The 26190-nt window shown below is 37.0% G+C and overlaps 2 protein-coding genes across 3 annotated transcripts in view; one reads left to right on the top strand and one right to left on the bottom strand.

Moving 5' to 3' along the window:
• Window positions 1-4: 4 nt before the first annotated feature.
• LOC100374438 (beta-ureidopropionase-like) lies at window positions 5-16514 on the top strand. Its single transcript, XM_085491719.1, has 14 exons — window positions 5-159; window positions 1094-1265; window positions 1990-2077; window positions 2746-2840; window positions 3391-3475; window positions 4468-4544; window positions 5048-5102; window positions 5362-5476; window positions 6479-6560; window positions 10186-10228; window positions 13473-13499; window positions 13628-13668; window positions 14601-14687; window positions 15565-16514. The coding sequence occupies exons 1-14, from the start codon at window positions 8-10 to the stop codon at window positions 15646-15648; spliced, it is 1203 nt and encodes a 400-aa protein (XP_085347845.1). The 5' UTR covers window positions 5-7; the 3' UTR covers window positions 15649-16514.
• Window positions 16515-22754: 6240 nt separating this feature from the next.
• The window catches only part of LOC100374592 (kinase suppressor of Ras 2-like), a 32335-nt gene continuing 28899 nt past the window's right edge, over window positions 22755-26190 (bottom strand). For both annotated transcript variants that reach the window (XM_085491716.1, XM_006821832.3), the window contains one exon: window positions 22755-26058. In XM_085491716.1, the coding sequence (XP_085347842.1) occupies window positions 25900-26058 (159 nt within the window). In that variant the 3' untranslated portion in view covers window positions 22755-25899. The remainder of the gene's footprint in view (window positions 26059-26190) is intronic.

Below are 26190 nucleotides of genomic sequence, written 5' to 3'. Positions count from 1 at the left end.
TAAGGTTATGACCTCATTATTTGCTTGCTGTGCAGCTCACTTCAACATGGCGGAAAGCAAAGCGGAGGAGTTTGAGAGTTTGGATCAGATACTTAATAAGCACATTCCTTCTGACGATTTACAACATGTAAACAGACTGCTTTATGGAAACATGCCGAGGTAAGGGAGTGTTTAGCAGTACAACCAGTGATGCAAACACGCAAACACAACCCTGCCATGCATTTGTGGACGATACCTACGACAGTCATGACCGGTGACATTGTCTGTGGGGCAATAAACCATTATAGTTGTCCTAGCACAGTCACAGTATTAAATGGCAACGTAATTATGTAGAATAGATCGATTCAATGAAATCAAGGCAACTTCCCGTCACAATCATTTTTTCCTCGTTACAACCACGCCATAATGTTATCGTAAATCAATGAAGATGAATGAGTGATCTTTGTTGCAGTAGAACACGCCCACTTTCTCTGTCGTGGATACGCTGCCATTTGATCTACGCGAATATATTTATGTTAATAAGCGGGTAAAAAAAATGCTGGTATCATTGCGTCCAGTGATTGGCCATTTATTGAACAGCTTCTCTTCCACATTATACTCCCCTCACAACTGATAATCAATTCCTGTCATTTTTATTACATACGTAATGATATGATCTTCTATTTTGAACAAACTCAATAAACTCCATTAAGACACAAAATACAGTGATAAAACAAGAAGAGTTTTTTTTTTTTTTTTTTTTTTTTTTTGTAACAATAACAAATCTAGGAATTGGAAAATAAAATATACCAATATGTTATGGAATACATTTTAATTAATATTCCATGAAATTTCTATGCAAAAATATTTCTATTTGTTTTCTGATTCTGAGATCATCTTGCAATTTGCATGGAGAATATTCTTTGTGTTTTAGTTTAGTACACTGAATTTCACATAAGCATGAACATTTTTTTATAAAACATTTAAGCGATGATTGAAAATAAGTCTATCAATCACAATGCTGAATTATCTAGGTGTAAGTAATAAATAAATAAATTATTTTCAGAATTGACCTGATATATTTGACTCACTTTCTGCTAATTTTATTGCACAGTAAGCTGGAAATACCAGCAGAAGCACTCAAGATAAGTCAAGAGAAAGATTTTGAAATTCAAGGTTATTGTATTTCTGCTGCCAGAGAACAATTACGTACTCCTCGAATTGTGCGCATTGGACTCGTACAGAATAAAATAGTTTTGCCGACCACAGCACCAGTGGCGGAACAGGTAATAAAGAATTATTTGAAGTTCAAGCTGAACTGAGGAGTTCATTGTCATTTATTTTATCATACTTTAATTGGTAATGGGACACCATCAATAAAAAAACAACAATTCGGGTCATCTGACATTTTTTTTGAGAAACAAGAGTCATAAATGTTATGTTAAATTTTGCATGTTTGCACTGGTTTCCATGGTAAATTTTTTTTCATATAACTTATGCTTGATGACGTAGAAAGAGAAAATCATTCATTATTATTGATATGAATCCTAATATTGCAAAAACATTTTTAAAAAAATCACATATAATTTAGTGAGTTTTCAGGGTGGTAATAGTTTTCCATTGTACAATGGGAGGTTCTCTCCCATAATGCATTGCATATATAAATATATGTATGATCAGTTGTAAAAAATTGGCACACTGATGTACTGATACTAAATTGAGCAAACACTTTATGCTTATTCAAAGTGGATATTCTATTATTGGATACTTTATTGGGGTTTTTGTTTTTAAAACTATTTTAAGTACAGCCAAACTATTCTATTTATATACATGTTCTATTCATGTTGAAACATAACAGATTGTCAGTATCATTATTGTACACTGTGGGCAAGGTAAAATAGTTTTTCTATGTTATTTACTACTGTACTTTTTTTCCCTCAGAAGTCTAGTTTTGAGTTCTGTGGTTGCCATGTTAAATAATATGTAAAATGTGTATGTATCTACTTCTAGGTAGAATCTCTTCATCGTCGTATCGGTGACATTATAGAGGCTGCAGCACTGTGTGGTGTTAATATTGTCTGTTTTCAAGAAGCGTGGAGTAGGTTTATACATAATTATTTCATAAAAAACACTGTTAAAGATTTTTATTGAATGAGGGTCAGATTTTTAAGAATTTTTTTTTTTTTCACAATACATTTCTGTACACTGGTGAGAATTTCGCCTGGCTTTGTCAAAGGTGCTAGAGAAAACTGCATTTTGAAGGTCAAATTTGATAAAATTGTCTAATGGGAATATTATTTGTCTGTGAAATTCAAGTCCTGAAATTTGAGTTTATTGCATGTTTTGCAGTGATCATGAAGTTCAATCCTCTCATATTCAACCAAATTGACAGCCATACAATTTTGCTTTATGTGCACCAGTAGTCATTTGTATACCTGACCAAAAAAACCTGGTATTTTGCCTTAATATTATGACAGGCTGTTACAAAGATATTATCGAGTAAGTTACTCAACATTATGTTGTATAGATTGTATGGGACTCACATCAGAGTTGACACAGCTTGACAACTGTGCCACTTAAGATATCAAAGATTATTTTAGTCATATCATTTGACATAGGACAAATTGCAAAATCTGGAAAAGTAATTGCTCTTTCCTCATAAAGTTGAGAGAATCAGAGTTGATGATAGAATTCTGTAAAACAATTGGTTGTCACAAAATCACATATATATATATATATATTACAACCATCTTGTATTTTTTTTAGCTATGCCATTTGCTTTTTGCACCAGAGAAAAACAGCCATGGTGTGAATTTGCTGAGTCAGCAGAAGATGGCCCCACAACAAAATTTTGCCAGGAGGTGGGTTATAAAAATATGCTGAATTTGATTCATTTCTGTCTGTGTGTCTGTTCTATATCTCAGACATGACTGTCCATATTGTGATCACTAGTACACATAAATCTCAAAAATAATTTTTGGTGTTAATTTTTGGTGTTAAAAAACAATCACAATCAATTCAAGGTGGCGGTCAGGAAGCCATTTCAGTTGGAAAAAAATTACCAAACTCAAGCTTAGGTAAGAGGTATGAAAAAAACAATCATTTCTAAACACAATCGATTCAAAGTGGCTGACTGGTGGCCATTTTTTTGGAAAAATTGACCAAACTCGAGCATTCTTAAGATTAGGAATCAACTGCATGCATGGATGGATGTTTGTTTTTTTGAAACCTAGTATGTAATTTCCTGAATCTTATTCAGCTGCTACTTGCCTGGAGTGATCATATTCCCATTACTTTGTACATATTTAGTACGCACATTTGATTGTGATAATTTTACAATGAAATCATACAAGGACTTGTGTCAATTTATGATCAGAATAAGATTATTTTATTTTTTTATCATACTGGTAGATAGCAAAGAGATACAATATGGTGGTTATTTCTCCTATATTGGAAAGAGACCTGAATCATGGCGAGATCCTTGCTAATACTGCTGGTAGGTTTTTACTTTTAATATTAGTGTCACAGGGCTTACTATGAGGTCTGGGCAATTTCTGTGAAGTCACAGGGATTACTGTGAGGTTAAAGGGATCACTGAGGTTACAGAAAGTGTTTCAAGGACATAGAGAGTAATATGAGGTCCCAGGGATTACTGTGAGGTTAAAGGGATCACTGAGGTTACAGAAAGTGTTTCAAAAATATAGGGAGTGATATGAGCGTACAGGGTGTGTTGTGAGGTAACTGGGATTACTGTGGGGTCCAGGGAACTACTGTTAAGTCACAGGGATTACTGTGTGGTTAAAGGGATTACTGTTGGGTTACAGAAAATGTTTCAAGGACATAGGGAGTAATATGAGGTCACAGGGATTACTGTGAGGTTAAAGGGATCACTGGGGTTACAGAAAATGTTTTAAGGACATAGGGAGTAATATCAGGGTACATGGTGTGTTGTGAGGTCACAGGGAGAATTGTAAAGTCACATGCAAAGATTATGTGAGGTCATATGTAATGATGGGCTGTGAGGTCATGGAGAGTTGCCAAAGTCACAGGTAGTGCTGTAAGATCACAAGAGTAAGGTCAGAGAGTTTTGTTAGGTCATAGAAAAGGTTATGCAGTCAAATTTTCCATCAATGATATAAAAAGTTATTTTGATAAAATCACCTCACTGGGTTAATAATTCCACATCAATTTTGTGTCCTGCATCTTGAATACGTAGATAATTGGTACCATAGAGTGTAATCTGTTATTTGTACTTTCACCTGACTGGTGAATTGCACATATTTTTTTCAGCTTTGAATTCCGCTGGTGTCAAAACAATCCAATTTCATCTACATAGAGTGTTGTTTTCATCACATAAATATTTGCTAGCTTATCAGAATGCTGGGGACCAGGGAAACCTGTGTGTACGATCTAGATTTCTAAATCACCCTCCCTCCATTCTGGCACAAATCTGACTGATGTTGCTGTAACTTATCTCTTATATTTCAGTTATCATATCGAATACTGGCAAAGTTCTTGGCAAGAGTAGAAAGAATCACATCCCCAGAGTTGGCGACTTTAATGAGGTACATTGTAATACATTATTCATGCTTGAATAATAACACCATTGACCATATATGGGCATTGTTTACAATCCCCCCAGTCTACAGAATGTATTGCATTATGACTGATATTTGGCTTGTGATCATATTATTTGCTGCACTTTCATCAAAGATAACAGAACAGAGCTGTTTATATATGGGATTGTTTGTCATCGTTCCCATCAGCAATTTGATTTGAGACTTCTTCTTAAAAACTATCAGTCAGATTGCTTTAATGCTTTGATTTAGGTACCCTGAGGGGCCTCTGTTTCTAAATACCAACTTATGCATATTAATCAATTCATTAACATATTAACTAACACATTCTTCTGTATAAATGTATTGTAATTTATAGTTTACTTTTTATTAGTTTGACCGTTGAATTATTTCACGTATGATCTGTTTATGTGAAGCATTTGTGGAGATAATTTATGCGTAACCACTATGAAAAGTAAGTAATGATATACATTTTGTTATATTTTTAATAGTCTACATACTATATGGAAGGTAATACTGGACATAGAGTTTTTGAAACGCAGTTTGGTAAGTGAAATACCAAGTGTTGTGTGTGTGGGGGGGGGGCAATGTTTGACAACTGTGATGAGCTGCCCATTGAGTAAGTTTATAGCAGAATTTCTGCTCTTACATGTATAACAGACTCATGGTTTTTCAGGATATGGTGTTACCCTAATTTCTCATACAGAAACGGGACTACATGGGTGATCATAAGTAGATTGTCGGATGAAACAGTTTTTGTCTTTAAATCAACTATTTTAAGTATGCTACTTGTGGTTTTTTTCAGGTAAAATTGCTATTAATATTTGCTATGGTCGTCATATACCTATTAATTGGATGATGTATGGTTTAAATGGAGCAGAGATTATTTTCTGTCCCGCAGCGACTGTTGGTGCTTTGAGGTGAATACATAGTTGAATACTTTAAAATGGTTTCAAGGGAGACATTACACCTTTCCCTGAAATAACACATGCTAGTTGCTAAAGCGCTTCTGTGATATCAAATTAGTGATGATGGATGAAACTCAGTTTAGTTGTGTAGTCATTCGTCATCATATTCTAATATATTAGTAAATTTCTAATTTTTATTAATGGATGTTCTTAGATTGAAACATTATCAGTGGTAACTACATCCCTTACTTGTGCCCATACTGTGACTGAATCATTTTGTTGCTAGGATACAACCTTATAGCAACAAATTGTATTAGAAACTCATCTCCTAAAAAATTGTATGTTCATTTTTGTGAGATTTTAAATACACTAAACTCACACTGAAGATTCATGCTAAATTTAGACCATGTTATGGTCATAATGAAAGCACATGTGCTTGAAATAGAATGTAAAGCATCACAATAAAGGCCATTTCATTCTCACAATATATCATTTTCTGTTCTATATACCTGCATGCATCGAACGTAAAAAACATGATGGTCATAGCGTTGTGGTTGCATCAAAACAACCCGTGAAATCAACAATCAACAAACAAGAAAGTAGTTTTTGAGTATTTTCAAGCTTTATAATGTGCTGTACATATTTGATGATGGTTAAGTGAGGGTATCTCAACGCTATGTTTCTCTCTGAAGGTTTGATATTTTAACATTGAACCACAAAAAATTAAATTCAAATTCAAAATCAGATTACTTAATTTCAGCGACAGACGTTTGTTTCACACATTTTGCACATTACAAAACATCTTACAGTGAATGGAAAATCCACTATTGCATTGATACTATTTCAATGCCAACATATACAGAAATATATTTGAAAAGAATACAATATGCAAAGGGAATTGTTTAAATGTATCTTATTTTACAGTGAAAAGTCATATAACAAGCTTGTAAAATAAAGCGACTTACATGTTTTTGTCTTCCATTTTTTTTTTTTTTAATTTCTTCTTTCTCACAGTGAACCAATGTGGCCGATAGAGGGTAGATGTGCAGCCATTGCAAATCATTGTTTTACAGCCTCAATCAACAGAATCGGAACTGTGAGTCAATCATACATCAATATATATTGTTTCCATCATCTGTGCTAAATTCCCACAAACATTAGACTGAGACAACACCACTAACATTTATTCAGATCAAGTTTTCTGTATATTGATCAAATTTCTTTAAAACCAGCATATATGCAATCAATCAGCTCTTTTTTTCTAAACTGAAATGTGAAATTCAAGAAATCCTATTAATTTTTGACTCCCATGTGCGAAGCACAAAATGGGAGTCTTTGCAGTTAGTGTGTCTGTATGTGTGTATGTGTGTATGTGTGTATGTGTGTGTGTGTGTATGTGTGTATGTGTGTGTGTATGTGTGTATGTGTGTCCGACTGTTCCACTGCTATCTCAAGAACCATACATCGGTTTTTGATGAAACTTGGTGCATAGATGCTCTGGGCCAATGCGCAGATTTGATTAGGTTTTGGTAAAAATCCATGCTCGTTAATTACCTAATTTGCATGATAATTAGCTAATTTTTAGCTGTTCTATGACTGTTCCACTGATATCTAAAGAACCACTCATTGGATTTTGATGAAACTTGGTGCATAGATGCTCTGAACATATGCGCAGATTTGATTAGGTTTTGGTAAAAATCCATGCTCGTTAATTACCTAATTTGCATGATAATTAGCTAATTTTTAGCTGTTCTATGACTGTTCCACTGATATCTAAAGAACCACTCATTGGATTTTGATGAAACTTGGTACATAGATGCTCTGAACATATGCGCAGATTTGATTAATTTTTGGTAAAAATTCGTGCATATTAATTACCTAATTTGCATGATAATTAGCTATTTTTTAGTGGTTCCATGACTGTTCCACTGATATCTAAACAACCACTCATTGGATTTTGATGAAACTTGGTACATAGATGCTCTGAACTAATGCTAGGTTTTGATTAGTTTTTGGTAATAATCCGTGGATACTAATTACCAAATTTGCATAATGATTAGTCAATTTTCGGTTTTTCCACTGATATCTCAAGTACTAATCATCACATTTCAATGAAACTTGGTACATAGATGTCATACGACACTGCACAGTCCTGATAGTTTTTATGGTAATATCAGTACATATTAATTACCTAATTTGCATAATTAAATAATTTTCAGCATTTGATATAAGTAGTTAGCATTACATTTCAATGAAACTTGGTACTTACATACTCAAGGATTATGCAGAGATTGATTGTTTTCGATAAATATTTGTGCATATTAATCACCTAATTTGCATAATTAGTTAATTTTCAGCTTTTCCACGGGTATCTCAAGTACTAATCATCGCATTTCAATGAAACTTGGTACATAGATCCTTTAGGACTATGCAGAGACCTGATTAGTTTTTAGGGTAAATAATTGTGCATATTAATTACCTAATTTGCATAATTAATTTTCAGCTTTTCTACTGATATCTAAAGTACTAATCATAACATTTCAATGAATCTAGAATTATGCAGTCCCAATTACTTTCCGGTAAATATTTGTGCATATTAATCACCTAATTTGCATAATTAACCAACTTTCACACTGATATCTCAGGTACTATACATCACATATCAATGAATGTACATGGATGCTGTAGGACAATAGACAGACCTGAATAATTGTGGGTTAAAATCTGTACATATTAATTACCTAATTTGCATAATTAACCAATTTTAAGCTTTCACACTGATATCTAAAGTACCGTAAAAACTCCGAAATTTCGACCGGTTTTAAATAATTGGTGTTAGAAATGTGACGTGTTTTTAGAGTCAAAATTAAGGTGCATTTTCGGACGGTCGAATTTTTCTGAATAGAAATCAGCAAATGAAAAAATGGGGATGATAGACAGTGTGCTTCATTAGTTTTTAAAAAATGCAATGTCCGTCAATTGACGTAAACTTCCTCATGTTTCACGGTAAAAGCAAAGATCGTGGCCGAGTTGTAACTCAAAATCTAAACAAAGTCATCAATCAGTATTATGACAAGCAAAACAAAACATCAAGACGCGGAGAAGAGGTCAGCACAAAACTAATAGGTCAAAAGACAAAGCTGTCTCGCACTACCTAGGAAAACTTGCGAATGTTCGAAGTACATGTACCCATTGGACAAAAGATACATGGACGTTTAGCAAACGATCTCCCCGACCCAGTGCAATGTATCCGGTTAGAATCAAAGCTCACGTGTCCCTTATTTGAGGGACCAAATTCTGCCGTAAATTCGCCCCTGGATTAAAAAATAAAATGGGATTTAAGAAAATAAAATGGGACTTTTAAGGTGTATTTTGGCGTCATTTTTCGGACATTTCAATCAATCCTGCCGGCTAAAATAGAGTCTAAGTTTTACCGTAGTCATTGACGTCTGTCTATTCAAGAGTACACGTGTATGATTTTTATCGTGACTAGCGTGAGCGGGTAAGCTTCCTTTCGAGAATGAGCTGTTATCACTGTGAACAATGTTAAATTATTCTTCAGATGACCAGTTTATTTTTTAAAAACAACTAATTTTTTTATTTAAAAAAAATCATGCCGTTTTCGCATCAAAATCCAAGCCAAAATATCGTACTACAACATCAATCTCTTCCGCATTGCGTTCAATAACATTAACATATTTAAATAAGCTATGGTAATTTGAACACGTTGGCATCATCCAGCTTTTTGATTGGTTAATTAGCGATTTGACCTATTTGACCTAAGAGAACATGGCGGATATCCTACAGCATCAAACGTTTATACGAGACCGGAATCATTCGCTTACGATGAAACTAAGTTGACTTTTATTTGTATTTCATAACCATTCAACAAATTTATTTTGTGTACATTATTATAATCACTACTGAGTACAGTAATAATCAACAATTCAGAAACGCAGCATGCCGAGATTTTTGTGTTCGTTTTTATTTGAAACTTCGTTTATTTAGAATATATTTTCGTTACCAATAAAATAAAAATCTCTCAGTCAATCAGAAACCCGGATTCATGCCTTCGAGGAAGGTCCCGTTTGAACGCTCACATCGGGTTTTTTTTCGTTTGAGGGAAAACTAAAACTGGTCGCAATTTTCGAATAAGAATGAGTCGGCAATTTTTAGTGGAGTCGAAAATTTGGAGGCAAATAAAACACCGAAACCCGGCAAATAAATAGGTGGTCGAATTTTTAGAGGGGTCGAAATTTTGGAGTTTTCACGGTGCTAATTATTCCATTTCAATGAAACTTAGTACAAAGATGCTCTAGGACAATGTACAAACCTAATTAGTTTGGGGTAAAAATCTGTTCATATTAATTCCCTAATAAGCATAATAATTCATAATTTTTTGGTTCTAATCACATTTCAATTAAACTTGGAGACATAGATTTTCTGTTACATTGCGCAGACCTCATTAGTTTTACACTCAAATCTGGTCATATTAATTTTCTGATTTGCATAATTAGTTTTCAGCTAAGTAATTTCGAATTATATTTAATGTGTCTCCAATACTCTCAGCACATGGGAGTTCTTTCTAAGCTTTCTTTGATTAAATATACAGAAAGATACAGGAAGGTTACTACTTGTCTTTGAGCTTGTATTGATGAGGAAAATGTTTGTTCAACTACTCGTTGTGTACATGATAGCATTTTATTCATTTTATTTTGTAGGAAGTATTTGCGAGTGAGTTCACCTCTGCTGATGGAAAGAAAGGTAAGAATTATATTTTCCAAAATAGTGATGAAGATGATGTTGAGGATAATGATGACAATCAATATTTGTTTTACAGTTTTTGCATTCTTATTTGAAATCCTACAACTAGTGACCTGCCTTGTAGTATCTTGCATTTAGTGCTCAAAATGAGAATGGAAAATATGTGTAATGTAATGCACTCAAAAATGTGTGTATTCTCCTGAAATTGGGCAAAGTATCCTAAAAATGGGTGTTTTCTCTTGAAATCAGTAAAGTAGCCTAAAATGGGTGTATTCTCCTGAAATCGGGCAAAGTATCCTAAAATTGGGTGTATTCTCCTGAAATTGGGTAAAGTAGCCTAAAATGGATGTATTCTCCTGAAATTGGGTAAAGTGTCCTAAAATGGGTGTATTCTCTTGAAATCAGTAAAGTAGCCTAAAATGGGTGTATTCTCCTGAAATTGGGTAAAGTAGCCTAAAATGGATGTATTCTCCTGAAATTGGGTAAAGTGTCCTAAAATGGGTGTATTCTCTTGAAATTGGGTAAAGTAGCCTAAAATGAGTGTATTCTCCTGAAATTGGGGGAAGTAGCCTAAAATGGGTGTATTCTCCTGAAATTGGGCAAAGTATCCTAAAATGGGTGTATTCTCCTGAAATTGGGTAAAGTAGCCTAAAATGAATGTATTCTCCTGAAATTGGGTGAAGTAGCCTAAAATGGGTGTATTCTCCTGAAATTGGGTGAAGTAACCTAAAATGGGTGTATTCTCCTGAAATTGGGTGAAGTAACCTAAAATGGGTGTATTCTTCTGAAATTGGGTGAAGTAGCCTAAAATGGGTGTATTCTCCTGAAATTGGGTGAAGTAGCCTAAAATGAGTGTATTCTTCTGAAATTGGGTGAAGTAGCCTAAAATGGGTGTATTCTCCTGAAATTGGGTGAAGTAGCCTAAAATGAGTGTATTCTTCTGAAATTGGGTGAAGTATCCTAAAATGGGTGTATTCTCCTGAAATTGGGTAAAGTAGCCTAAAATGGATGTATTCTCCTGAAATTGGGTAAAGTGTCCTAAAATGGGTGTATTCTCCTGAAATTGGGTGAAGTAGCCTAAAATGAGTGTATTCTTCTGAAATTGGGTGAAGTAGCCAAAAATGGGTGTATTCTCCTGAAATTGGATGAAATAACCTAAAAGGGTGTATTCTCCTGAAATTGGGCAAAGTATCCTAAAAATGGGTATATTCTCCTGAAATTGGGTAAAGTAGCCTAAAATGGATGTATTCTCCTGAAATTGGGTAAAGTGTCCTAAAATGGTTGTATTCTCTTGAAATTGGGTAAAGTGTCCTAAAATGGGTGTATTCTCTTGAAATTGGGTAAAGTAGCCTAAAATGAGTGTATTCTTCTGAAATTGGGGGAAGTAGCCTAAAATGGGTGTATTCTCCTGAAATTGGGCAAAGTATCCTAAAATGGGTGTATTCTCCTGAAATTGGGTAAAGTAGCCTAAAATGGATGTATTCTCCTGAAATTGGGTGAAGTAGCCTAAAATGGGTGTATTCTCCTGAAGTTGGGTGAAGTAACCTAAAATGGGCGTATTCTCCTGAAATTTGGTGAAGTAACCTAAAATGGGTGTATTCTTCTGAAATTGGGTGAAGTAGCCTAAAATGGGTATATTCTCCTGAAATTGGGTGAAGTAGCCTAAAATGAGTGTATTCTTCTGAAATTGGGTGAAGTAGCCTAAAATGGGTGTATTCTCCTGAAATTGGGTGAAGTAGCCTAAAATGAGTGTATTCTTCTGAAATTGGGTGAAGTAGCCTAAAATGGGTGTATTCTCCTGAAATTGGGCAAAGTATCCTAAAATGGGTGTATTCTCCTGAAATTGGGTGAAGTAGCCTAAAGTGGGTGTATTCTCCTGAAATTGGGTGAAGTAACCTAAAATGGGTGTATTCTCCTGAAATTGGGCAAAATAGCCTAAATAGGTGTATGCTCCTGAAAATGGGAAAAATATACTAAAATTTGTGTATTTTCCAGAAATTGGGCAAAGTAGCCTAAAATGGATGTATTCTTCTGAAATTGGGTAAAGCATCCTAAAATTAGTGTATTCTCTTGAAATTGGGTAAAGCATCCTAAAATGAGTGTATTCTCTTGAAATTGGGTAAAGCATCCTAAAATGAGTGTATTCTCTTGAAATTGGGTAAAGCATCCTAAAATGAGTGTATTCTCCTGAAATTGGTGTATGCTCATGGAATAAGTGTAGTCTTCTGAAATAAGTATAGTCCCTTAAAATGGGGGTAGTCTCCTGAAATTGGATAAGTTTCCTGAAATGAATGTAGTTTCCTAAAATTGTGTTGAAAACAGGTATGGTCTTCTATAATGGGGGCAGTTTCCTGAAATGGGTATACTTTTTTAACATTTGGTGTAATCTACTAAAATGGGCATAGTCTCTTGAATGGCAGTTTGGTGTCTAATGTGCATGAATTAATAGAGAACCCACAACATTGATGAGTTTCTGGCTTAGAATGCCTGAGGTGATTCTAAACCCAGAAATTTTGAGGGGAGGGAGTTCTGTAGCCTAAACCACACACACCAACCAAAGAATGGACTACTTATGTGATATTCAGCCCATCTTATTTATAACATCACAAATTGTGAAGTACATTATCGGTAGGTTTTAAGACCATTTTTATTTATCATGAGTCACTTGCTGCATTCTCTCTGTCGTGTTAGGATGGCTGAAACACGAGTCAATACTAGACAGATAACTGGACGAACAATATTTATTACAAATCGGGCGCCATATTACCAGTAACCAAACTGAGCATGCTCAAAGCAATGCCTTATGGGAAAACTATAGGGCTTACACCACACTCTCTCCAATCACCTACACAGCTCAGCAAGTAGAGCTTTGGCTGATTCAAAGCAAACAGGGTCAGTGTCCCGGGTATTTCCAATCAAAACAAATTTGAGGAGGAAGTTACACAACTTCCATCATGGGAGATACACATCACAAGTGTGGTTCACCTAAGATTCCCAACACTTGTACTTAAATTTTAGCTTAAAGCGGGAGGGTCGTCACCTGCGGATACGTCGGAATTGGGTCCCAAGCGGTGATAACAACACCCCCTAAAAACGCAAAGACTCATGGGTAGACGCTTGTTTGTAAACAATGACACGCTATGGCCATCTGACACATGCGCAGATGATGACTCCCCCGTTTAATGTGTGTAATTTATCATATATGAGAATCAAATTTAATTTGATCTTTCTGTTTCCTCTGTAGCCCATAAGGATTTTGGACATTTCTATGGTATGTGGTTTCTTTCCTCATAGTACAGACTGTACTGTATTCATTCACACTTGAGTTTTTCTCAAATTTTGTATAGATATTTAAACATGGATGGTAGTAATATTGTTGTTTTAAATGTAATTTTACAGGATCCAGTTATGTGGCTGCACCCGATGGTAGCAGGACCCCGGTATGTGTAACACTTGAACACATTGTACTACTGTAAAAGGGTTAATTATTCACTGGGTTTTAATTTGGCTTATTTCGCTGACTGGAAAATGCGCTAAATTAAAACCCAGTGAATATGTAAAATTTAGCATAAAACATATTATCTAAATGATAAAACCGTGAATTTAAGACCCACTGAATATGCCTGAAATGGTAAATCAGTGAAATTTAAACCCAGTGAAAATTAGTCATTTTACAGTATAATTATGAAAAGAACTTTATTGTTTAAAAATGAATATCTGAAGAAGTCAAAAACTGCCGTATTAGTAGTGACAATAACTTCAATCCCTGTTATCAACATAGTAGCTATTTTTGCAGGTCATGTTTTCTAAATATTTGAAAGGATAGTATAAATATATATTCAAGAATCACAGACTATACAAGGTTCCATTTGTGTCTATTTGAGATGATTTTGGCCTAAAAATTTCAAAAAATGTTAACTTGTGCTGATTTATAAAAAAACAAACATGTATGACTATCACACATGCAGTGTATTCCAGTTTGTTTTCTGAAATCTTTTTGGTTCCTGTGTCAGAAGCACATGATGAGTCTTTGCGACACCTAACTTTGAACTTCAAATATTCAGCATTTGAATACTTCCTACACTAGTTCTGATGCAGAATCTGACACTGCATTGCATGACAAGATTTTAAGGTTGTAGTAGAGATAACAAAAAATGAATTCGCTGCTGAGTAAAAATGCATAACCTGTGAATGACGTACGTGTCTACTAATTTGGATTCATGACTCGCATATGTAAAAGACTTCAACTATAAGTTAAGCAAATAACACAACTTTAAGCTAATTATAATTTTGTTATTAATTTTGAGTATTACCCATTTCTACTCGAGGAAGGGAGCTCTTTCTTAGGTTTCTTTGATTATTTCCTTGACAGTCATTGAGTCGAACTCGTGATGGATTACTAGTAACTGAGATGGATTTAAATCTTAGTCGTCAAGTTAAAGACAAGTGGTGCTTTGTGGTACGTACATGATACACGATACAACATTTTTTTTCAAATTGCTCACAATTTCTGCTCACTTTAAGCATCATTATGGTTATAGCCACCATTTTGTTTTGTTTGATAAAAATTAATGAAAGGCAAGGTGGTGGAGTTGATGCTTCCAATCTTATCATTAGTATTAATTTGACTGGTAATTATCAAATACACCACATCTTGAAAATATTTAGTGTCATGATGATACTATTTTCAGAAGTGTTTTGAATAAATTTGATGAGATCTATGTCTCATGCGAATCAGCTATGCCCAATGGAAAGACGTAGAGACTCCTTGGTAATATGCGGTTATTACGAGGATACCAAAAAGCATGCACGAAGACGGTACAGCAGAAGTATCTACTGAAAAGCAGCGGAGCTTGATGCGATGACGTACTGTCTGAGTCCATACTTCGTAATAACCTTATTATTATACATCTTTTTCTCCCAATGATACATCATGGGAATACCGAAATCCAAAAAGTTTGGAACAGAATCAGCGAAATTCTTTGTGTAGAGTCCGGTCAAACCCTTGTGGCAGCCATGTTTGTAAAAACAATTATTAGAGAACACTTACGTGCATAATTATTCCATATTTGGAATTTGCATTTCGAAATATGGTAGGATGAAAATACCCCGTAAAATACTGCAAATTTACGGCACGCTGTAACTTATGGCGCTACGGTGACAGATGTATAATAATGAGTGTTACTAATACCAATGCAAACATCTTCTCTGAACTTGAACATGAAGGTTGTCCAGGGTAAATGTTTAATAAATACTTCCACTGCTATCTGAAAAGTAATTCACTAATATGAACCTACAAACTTGTAATTGTAACTTTATTTTTTATTTTTACACAGATGAATGGTAGATTAGACATGTATGCAAAAGAGTTGTCTGACGTGACCAAAGATGATTATAAACCCCCTGTAATCAAAGAATAATAACAAATTATTATTAATTAACAAATTATTATAAATATTAATATTATCATGGGTGTATTGGAGTTTACCATTAGAATCTGCGTGATGGTTGAAAAACTCTGCATATTGCATATATGATATCGCTGTAAATTGTTTTGGGCTTTCCATATGTGAGAGGTTTTTAGTTCAAGGCATTTTCCTCAAATTTGGCCCCAATTTGCTGTAGTCAACTTTGAATAGGACAATTCCGATAACTGCATAATGACTTGAAGACGATACTAAAAGCTATTAAACCAAAACGTTGCTTGATCATATTTACTTGCATGTACTCATATCTATTGCCTATACGCAGTGACAAATAGCGACAACCAAAAAAAGTTATGTCTTCCAGTTCAGCAAACGTGTGCATTTTTTTGTATTACTGGTTCAAGTGACGATTTAGGATTTATTTTTTTAATGAAAATAGTAGTCTTGCTATTTCCTGGTAAGTGACCTCCATTTGCAGCTATTTTGAGTGACAAATTTTATGAGATACAATTTGTAAAGTGTTGAAAATATTTGCCACTATGCATGGTTTTTCAATATTTAACTATACCCACAATGCATCACTGATTGTACCCAGTAACTACTGGTGATCTGCTTTCATAGGTCATTTGACACAGCGTCCTTTATTTGTGAGTGTGAATTTGTAATTTGCTTTGTATCAATAATTAAAAAAGCTAATGTGGTGATGCAAGAAAAATTATAATAAACATAGCAATAGTTACTATGGGAACAATGTACATGAATCACATTGTGTAAGTGATAAAAATGTGTCATGGTATCTTTGGTGCTAAGTGATTATGTGAAATGTACAAGTATATCATGCAATAAATGACTATAAACCATGTGTGTTATCTTGATATTTAAATTACTATGATCATGCCTACTTCAAAATTATCATGCTTCTGTAATATTTAATTATGTGTTGTCAGGCAGATGTAGATATAAACAGGGACTTAATGTTGTTACTAAGATAAGATATAATTTGGTGCTTGTGAATAAAATAGGGTATTGTGGGACTGTAGTGCCTGGTAAAATGTAACCTTGGGGTATTGCAGGACTGTAGTGCCTGGTAAAATGTAACCTTGGGGTATTGCGGGACTGTAGTGCCTGGTAAAATGTAACCTTGGGGTATGGTGGGATTGTAGTGCCTGGTAAAATGTAACCTTGGGGTATTGCGGGACTGTAGTGCCTGGTAAAATGTATCCTTGGGGTATGGTGGGACTGTAGTGCCTGGTAAAATTAACCTTGGGGTATGGTAGGACTGTAGTGCCTGGTAAAATGTAACCTTGGGGTATGGTAGGACTGTAGTGCCTGGTAAAATGTAACCTTGGGATATGGTGGGACTGTAGTGCCTGGTAAAATGTAACCTTGGGGTATGGTGGGATTGTAGTGCCTGGTAAAATGTAACCTTGGGGTATGGTGGGATTGTAGTGCCTGGTAAAATGTAACCTTGGGATATGGTGGGATTGTAGTGCCTGGTAAAATGTAACCTTGGGGTATGGTGGGATTGTAGTGCCTGGTAAAATGTAACTTTGTGATATTGCGGGACTGTAGTGCCTGGTAAAATGTAACCTTGGGGTAAGGTGGGACTGTAGTGCCTGGTAAAATGTAACCTTGGGGTATGGTGGGATTGTAGTGCCTGGTAAAATGTAACCTTGGGGTATTGCGGGACTGTAGTGCCTGGTAAAATGTATCCTTGGGGTATGGTGGGACTGTAGTGCCTGGTAAAATTAACCTTGGGGTATGGTAGGACTGTAGTGCCTGGTAAAATGTAACCTTGGGATATGGTGGGACTGTAGTGCCTGGTAAAATGTAATCTTGAGATATTGCGGGACTGTAGTGCCTGGTAAAATGTAACCTTGGGGTATGGTGGGATTGTAGTGCTTTGTAAAATGTAACCTTGGGGTATGGTGGGATTGTAGTGCCTGTGAAATGGGACCTGGGGCTATGGTGGGACTGTAGTGCCTGGTAAAATGTAACCTTGGGGTATTGCGGGACTGTAGTGCCTGGTAAAATGTAACCTTGGGATATTGGGGGACTGTAGTGCCTGGTAAAATGTATCCTTGGGGTATGGTGGGACTGTAGTGCCTGGTAAAATTAACCTTGGGGTATGGTAGGACTGTAGTGCCTGGTAAAATGTAACCTTGGGATATGGTGGGACTGTAGTGCCTGGTAAAATTAACCTTGGGGTATGGTAGGACTGTAGTGCCTGGTAAAATGTAATCTTGGGATATTGTGGGACTGTAGTGCCTGGTAAAATGTAACCTTGGGGTATGGTGGGATTGTAGTGCTTTGTAAAATGTAACCTTGGGGTATGGTGGGATTGTAGTGCCTGGTAAAATGTAACCTTGGGGTATGGTGGGACTGTAGTGCTTGGTAAAATTAACCTTGGGGTATGGTGGGACTGTAGTGCCTGGTAAAATTAACCTTGGGGTATGGTAGGATTGTAGTGCCTGAAAAAATGTAACTTTGGGGTATGGTAGGACTGTAGTGCCTGGTAAAATGTAACCTTGGGGTATGGTGGGATTGTAGTGCCTGGTAAAATGTAACCTTGGGGTATGGTGGGATTGTAGTGCCTGGTAAAATGTAACCTTGGGATATGGTGGGATTGTAGTGCCTGGTAAAATGTAACCTTGGGGTATGGTGGGATTGTAGTGCCTGGTAAAATGTAACTTTGTGATATTGCGGGACTGTAGTGCCTGGTAAAATGTAACCTTGGGGTAAGGTGGGACTGTAGTGCCTGGTAAAATGTAACCTTGGGGTATGGTGGGATTGTAGTGCCTGGTAAAATGTAACCTTGGGGTATGGTGGGACTGTAGTGCCTGGTAAAATGTAACCTTGGGATATGGTGGGACTGTAGTGCCTGGTAAAATGTAATCTTGGGATATTGTGGGACTGTAGTGCCTGGTAAAATGTAACCTTGGGGTATGGTGGGATTGTAGTGCTTTGTAAAATGTAACCTTGGGGTATGGTGGGATTGTAGTGCCTGTGAAATGGGACCTGGGGCTATGGTGGGACTGTAGTGCCTGGTAAAATGTAACCTTGGGGTATGGTGGGACTGTACTGCCTGGTAAAATGTAACCTTGGGGTATGGTGGGACTGTAGTGCTTGGTAAAATTAACCTTGGGGTATGGTGGGACTGTAGTGCCTGGTAAAATTAACCTTGGGGTATGGTAGGATTGTAGTGCCTGAAAAAATGTAACTTTGGGGTATGGTAGGACTGTAGTGCCTGGTAAAATGTAACCTTGGGGTATGGTGGGATTGTAGTGCCTGGTAAAATGTAACCTTGGGATATGGTGGACTGTAGTGCCTTGTAAAATGTAACCTTGGAATATGGTGGGACTGTAGTTCCTGGTAAAATGTAACCTTGGGATATGGTGGAATTGTAGTGCCTGGTAAAATGTATCCTTGGGATATGATGGGACTGTAGTGCCTGGTCAAATGTAACCTTGGGATATGGTGGGACTGTATTTCCTGGTAAAATGGGACCTGGGATATGGTGGGACTGTAGTGCCTGGTAAAATGTAACCTTGGCCATATGGTGGGATTGTAGTGCCTGGTAAAATGTATCCTTGGGATATGATGGGACTGTAGTGCCTGGTAAAATGTATCCTTGGGATATGGTGGGACTGTTGTGCCTGGTAAAATGTAACCTTGGGATATGGTGGAACTGTAGTGCCTGGTAAAATGTAACCTTGGAATATGGTGGGACTGTAGTGCCTGGTAAAATGTAACCTTGGGATATGGTGGGACTGTTGTGCCTGGTAAAATGTAACCTTGGGATATGGTGAGACTGTAGTTCCTGGTAAAATGGAACCTGGGATATGGTGGGACTGTAGTGCCTGGTAAAATGTAACCTTGGGCATATGGTGGGATTGGAAAACTGGAAAACTCAACCTAGAAAACTTCAACCTAAAACCTAGAACTCAACCTAAAATTTCACCTAGCTAAGGGTCCTCAGGGTAAAAGTACTGTAAAACACGTTGAAAAAGCGACATGCAATTTTAGCGAATTGTGGTAAAATGACGTAATAGCAAAATGTTGATTTAGCGAATCTCTCTTGTCATTGTTGATTTCTTTGTTTGGCGGCCATTTTGAATAGATAATAAAGTCATTAGCGACATCTTGAATTAGCGAATCAGTTCTCTCGCTAAATTCGCGAAAAAGACATGTTTTACAGTAAGCTACTGGTAAGTGTCCTGGTAAATTCCTAAGCAACAGAAAGAATAGAAAAGAATAGAAAGTCCACTAGCGACTCACTGTGTGTGTATGTTTGTCACCCTAAATCGAACCTAGTCTGTGATAACCAATACTCTCAGGGGAGCAGACTCATGGGTTATGAGAAATGAATATACTGTGTGACTTTCAGTATACCATCAGAGCGTGAGGAACTCTGAATGCCTGAAAGTATGGAGCTCATAACTCTGTGCATCTCTTTCCAAAGCAGCCATAATAGTGTCTTCCTTTACCAATTGGCAAATGATGCATCATATTGTAGCTCATAGGAAGCTTATGAAGAATTTTTTAACACCATAATGGCATGGACCACCGTCGTGTAGCAAGCTTCAACATTGGCATTGCACATGTGCAAGACAGCCCCTTCATGGCGTGTTCGTCAATGATGTTCCAAACTGATAGACAACATGGTGTTGATTGCAGACCTGAAGTTTCCCCCCTGATATCTGTCTACAAGCTGGGGCATGGAGGAATAGAAAGGTTGTGTTTGGTGTTGTAAACACTAAGACCGATGTATACTGCTAATGGCTCAGATATAACCTGATGGTGCTATCTGATCATGGTTGACCCTCAACACCCGCTCAAAGGCATATGTTAAATGACAACGTTGATAGAGGTTCCACAAAGGACATTCCGACCACCAGGTTGATGGAAATAGTCTACCTAACTAGCACCTCCATGAACCTGACTGACAGGTAGAATTATATGTCTTAATACCAAGTTCTCTTGGAATACCTTGCCTGAGTCAAGCAGAAAGTGCTGTATTGCTCTGATGTGCAATGTGGCTCAAGGAACCAGAGGGCTCATCAATGTCATCATTGGTCCCCCAATAGTTTATGAAATGCGTTCATTGGCTGAGAAAACATATGGGCTATGTTCACTCTTTTGCAGTATTTGACTGAGGAACAGAATATACGCATAGCGCGCAGTGCTGTGATTACCTCCATCTCAGAGTACATCAAGTTTTGGATTGTTTCTAACACTGACCTGCCCATATTGACTACAAATCCCAACAATCTCAGAAATGCTAGAGTGTACTTTAAATATTCATCTATAGTCTCACTCAGATGATGGTAGAGACACTATTCGTCTATTTCTAACATCAATGATACTGAGCAGCAGCCATAAAATACTCAAAACTGGTATGCCATTATTTCTACTACAGACCTCAACAGAGGTTAACTTTGCGTTTGAGGTACTGCCTGATAGTTTATGCAGTGACCATCTTTAACGACTTTAGATCAACCGAGGAGGTCAAAGGTGACAAATCTACTACTGGTATCACCTGAAACTTTTAGTGTTAGAAACAGGTTTGTGTAAAAACCAGGCTTGTTTACCTGGCAAGGGAATATTGCCCCTTGGCTAGTATGGATGACACATCTCTCTGTATTGCCTTTGCGTCCTATGAGGGGGCATCATAGTTAAGGGTGGGGTGATCAAAGGGTCATACTTCCCACAATGCAGTGTGTTGTTTATTTACTGTCACTTCTCATCCAGCATAGCGCCGTGGGTGTAACAAACTATGTGACTGATTGTTCAGACCCCTGAAAGATTGGCATTGATTCAGAAAATGTACGGGACCTTGAGAAGGCCCACACAGATTTCATGGGTGATTCTGTACATGCAGTTGGTTTGGAAAAACAATATTTTGTAGCCCTGCTAAACAGGTGTTAACAGTTGTATTATTAACTCCCTCCACTGATGCTGACTTGCCAGGAGATTTAATGTTACTGGCATGTCTGGTGGCGAAACAGACATGTAATCAGAGGAACTTGCCTACGGTGCCAAGATCCCTGCATAGGGTTTGTGGTTGTGATAATGTCAGGTTGAAGTCCACATTTTGTGGTGGAAGCCCACAATACAGTGTTTATATCGGTGATGCCTACTGTCACCTCTCTTCCAGTATAGGGCAGAGGGTGTAGCAACATGTTTAACAAACTGTACAAACCCCGCACAGAACTGCACCAATTCCGTGTGTGATTTCCACGCCGGTATGTACTCCTTACACACTGTCTTTGAAAACATTATAAAGAGTAAGCTCCAAACTGTATGGAACATGAGCAGAGGTGAAGCACAGACAGATTACATTTTAATTCTATTGGACATAACATTACACATGTCTATTTCTGGTATATGTGTTGTCAATGGCAACGAGAATCATCTCAGGCATGTTGAGGAGGAAACTATATCCCGGCTTGACTGAGGAACCTCATGGAGTGAACACACTGTTTAACTCGTTCCTTGAGCTTACTACTTAATGCATGTAACATGTTCTATTATGGAATCATTTAGCGATTCTATTTTATAGTTGTTGTGCATGTTCTTACGTTCTACCTACAATTAAATATTAACTTCTATGCTGTCGATAAAGAGCCATTGTTCGTACGTCTAGCTATTTTTAACAGTTACTTAGAACACTGATTATCTATTGAGGTTCAAAAATACTGCTAACAACTTAGTACTTGTATATTCAGTGGATGTTGGGGAGTATGTTTTCTGATACAGCATAATACAAGCCTGCATCTACGCTAAACATGCATCAGGTTTGCTTTCTCTGTTTAACAATTTATTTTGATGTCATGTGAGAAAAAGGAAACCTACACACCAAGGCCCTGGGATGAGATTTCTCCCACTCAGTGTAAATTTTTTGTCTGCGGCTCTCGGGACACAAACAAATCCTCAACTCGTGTGAGAAATCTCATTCCAGGCCCTCGTTGGCTGTGGTTTTATATTAGCCACACCTTACCCCAGGCGGAGAGTCCACACCTCACCAAGAAGAAAACTTACCCTACCTTGCTGAATATGGTGATTCCATCTTAGCCAACAAAAGACAAAGCACCCTGGCATAATGATCATTAATATCATTACAAAGATTCATTCAGATTTCTTACAACATACATTCCAATAAAAAACTCAACTGCAGTCACCAAACAATGTATTGTCAAAAACAATATTGCCTTATACAATATATTTACAATTCAACTGAGTAATTGGAAACAAAATGAAATTATAATCATCATGATGCTAGTTTTATTTGGCAATTCCAAACATATCTCTTGTATATTCCATTTTCCACGGAAACACTAACCATAAATAAGTAGATGGTGTCATAAATACGAGTTTCTTTTAAAAAAACACTTATTTTACAATTTTGAGTATTTAAGAAATTCAATTCATTATCTCCATTTTTCCTATAAATTGGAAACAAATCGGCTGCTTTTGCGTAGAAAGCATTTTTTTCATAATTTCAAAGATTTTTTTTCTCGGAATGTCTGACCACAAGGGCATGTATTTTAACTATAATCATCAAGATCGTGTAGTACCAGATTACACTGGTTTCCACAAGATAGCAACATTGTTATCTCATAGGCCAACATTTTATGGGAAACATTTAACTTGTGAGGAGTTGAAATGGACAGTGTTGTTATTTTTGAGAATCTTAGGGTTGCTGAGAAAGTGTTCCACAGGGATGTTTGCAAATAAAAAAAGGCGAGTGATCTAATCTAAAACATACTACATTCTTGGCTTTCGCTCATCAACAAATTCAGCACCTGATTAAAGTGCACTATACAATGACTGTCTCTGTGTGAACCTGTTCCTGTATCCATGTAAAGTGACTACTTGCTTATGATCTTCAAAAAAGTAAGTTCGTCGTCATAAGACTTTGAAATTAAAACACTGAATTTTTACACACACTAGTCCCAGAGCACACTTAGTACAAATGTATAACATGAATTTTAGATCTTGTCCACTATTGTCCGGAATTCTGAAGACCTATCACAAAGACAGGAGGAAGGTCCACTCATTAATTGATACCTTGGAATAAAAAGACCTATCAAAGCAATCGAACAGACCCACTCAATCTTTGCAACTCTAGACTCAAATGACCTATCAGAGCAAGGGAATAGATCCACTTAATCCTGGCATCCCGAGACTCACACAACCTATCAGAGCAAGGGAACATATCTACTCAATCCTGGCATCCCTAGACTCAAATGACCTATCAGAGCAAGGGAACTGATCTACTCAATCCTGGCATCCCTAGACTCAAATGAACTATCGGAGAAAAGCAACAGATCTCCTAATTTATTGCAACCCTAGACTCAAATGACCTATCAGAGCAAGGGAACAGATCTACTCAATCCTGGCATCCCTCGACTCACACGACCTATCAGAGCAAGGGAACGGATCTACTCAATCCTGGAATCCCTAGACTCACATGACCTATCAGAGCAAGGGACCAGATCTACTCAATCCTGGCATCCCTCGACTCACACGACCTATCAGAGCAAGGGAACGGATCTACTCAATCCTGGAATCCCTAGACTCACATGACCTATCAGAGCAAGGGATCAGATCTACTCAATCCTGGCATCTCTAGACTCACATGACCTATCAGAGCAAGGGATCAGATCTACTCAATCCTGGCATCCCTAGACTCAAATGACCTATCAGAGCAAGGGAACAGATCTACTTAATCCTGGAATCCCGAGACTCACATGACCGATCAGAGCAAGGGAACAGATCTACTCAATCCTGGCATCCCTAGACTCACATGACCTATCAGAGCAAGGGATCAGATCTACTCAATCCTGGCATCCCTCGACTCACACGACATATCAGAGCAAGGGAACGGATCTACTCAATCCTGGAATCCCTAGACTCACATGACCTATCAGAGCAAGGGATCAGATCTACTCAATCCTGGCATCTCTAGACTCACATGACCTATCAGAGCAAGGGATCAGATCTACTCAATCCTGGCATCCCTAGACTCAAATGACCTATCAGAGCAAGGGAACAGATCTACTTAATCCTGGAATCCGGAGACTCACATGACCGATCAGAGCAAGGGAACAGATCTACTCAATCCTGGCATCTCTAGACTCACATGACCTATCAGAGCAAGGGAACAGATCTACTAATTCCTTGCAACCCTAGATTCAAAAGATTTGTTTATTGTAAAAAAACAAGAAACAGAGCAACACACATATGTGACCAGAACTGTTACTTCCAAGAGTGTACCTTTTTCAGGAATATCTTTTTAAATTATGTTAAACGAATCACAATGCAATGTATAGTAAAAGGGTCTGGTAAATGTCACAGCAACATACTTTTCATAGGGCTCCCTGGGACCATGAAAAACATCTCCAAATTCTAGTATTAAATATTAGGATGGGAAAAAGAACACCATAGAACCCATAAATGACAGCTCAAGGCATATACATACTATTTACAATAAAAGATACCTTAAATAACATACAATTGGATAGAGTAGTTGGAACATGGTTCTTAATTAGTCGCTAGTGACTGTGATATATTCTACACTGCATAGCAAGTAACGTCTGAGAATTTAGCGTTTAATATGACATGTTAAATGATCTTGATCTACAAGACCTTCGCTGTTTTTTTATAACAAGCTATTTACAGTTTGCAGTTAAACTTATACATCCCCAGCTAGGTAGAGTTTTTCGTTTCAGTCTCTAGCTAGGTAGGTAGACTTTGTGGTATCAGCCACATGTAGTTTCAATCACCAACCAGATAGACTATGTAATCTTGGTCACCAGCTCGGTAGAGTTTTTAATGTGTCACCAGCTAGGTGGACATTGCAGTTTGCACACCAGCTAGATAGACTTCATAGTCACTAGCTAGGTATACCATTTTTTTGTAATTTTCTTAAGTGGGCCTCTGTTATCATAAACATTAAGTTTGTCTTTTTTTCCCATTATGTAGCATATCCGAGGCATCAGCATGGAGGTAGAACAGATTTTGTGCGACTCTAAGCCAGGGCTTCACTTATGTTGTTGAAGACAATGCCAGAAAATTATTCAGGCATACATCCAGTATCATAAAGTTCTCTGTGACTTCTCATCACCTTTGTACACTGTTGTGTAAATGTTGCTGAAAACGAGGCACAAAAGCTGTAATCAACAGCTGGAACGTTGTATGCAAATGTTCTTTTGATCAAGTCAACAGGTATTTCCTCTCCAATTATAAAACAGACTCTGCTGATCTGGAAAGATGCAGTGGATGAGACGGACTACGTGCTAGTCGTTTCTTTGGTAACCTGAGTCGATCTAGTGCCTTCATCAACTCCCCAAATGTGGGTCTTGATTCGGGATGATACGACCAACACATCATGAGTATTTCCTGAAAGGAAGTGAAGTCCATTAATGTTTATTTATATTTCCATAATTTCGGCTAATTGTAAACAAAAGTAGAGATAGTACCTGTTTTCCCACTGCACTATTTTAATAGAACAATTCAAAATGGAGGAATGTT

Source organism: Saccoglossus kowalevskii, chromosome 16 (assembly GCF_978046115.1).
Source record: "Saccoglossus kowalevskii chromosome 16, keSacKowa6.1, whole genome shotgun sequence".
NCBI lineage: Eukaryota > Metazoa > Hemichordata > Enteropneusta > Harrimaniidae > Saccoglossus > Saccoglossus kowalevskii.
This window is presented reverse-complemented; position numbering and strand designations above follow the sequence as displayed.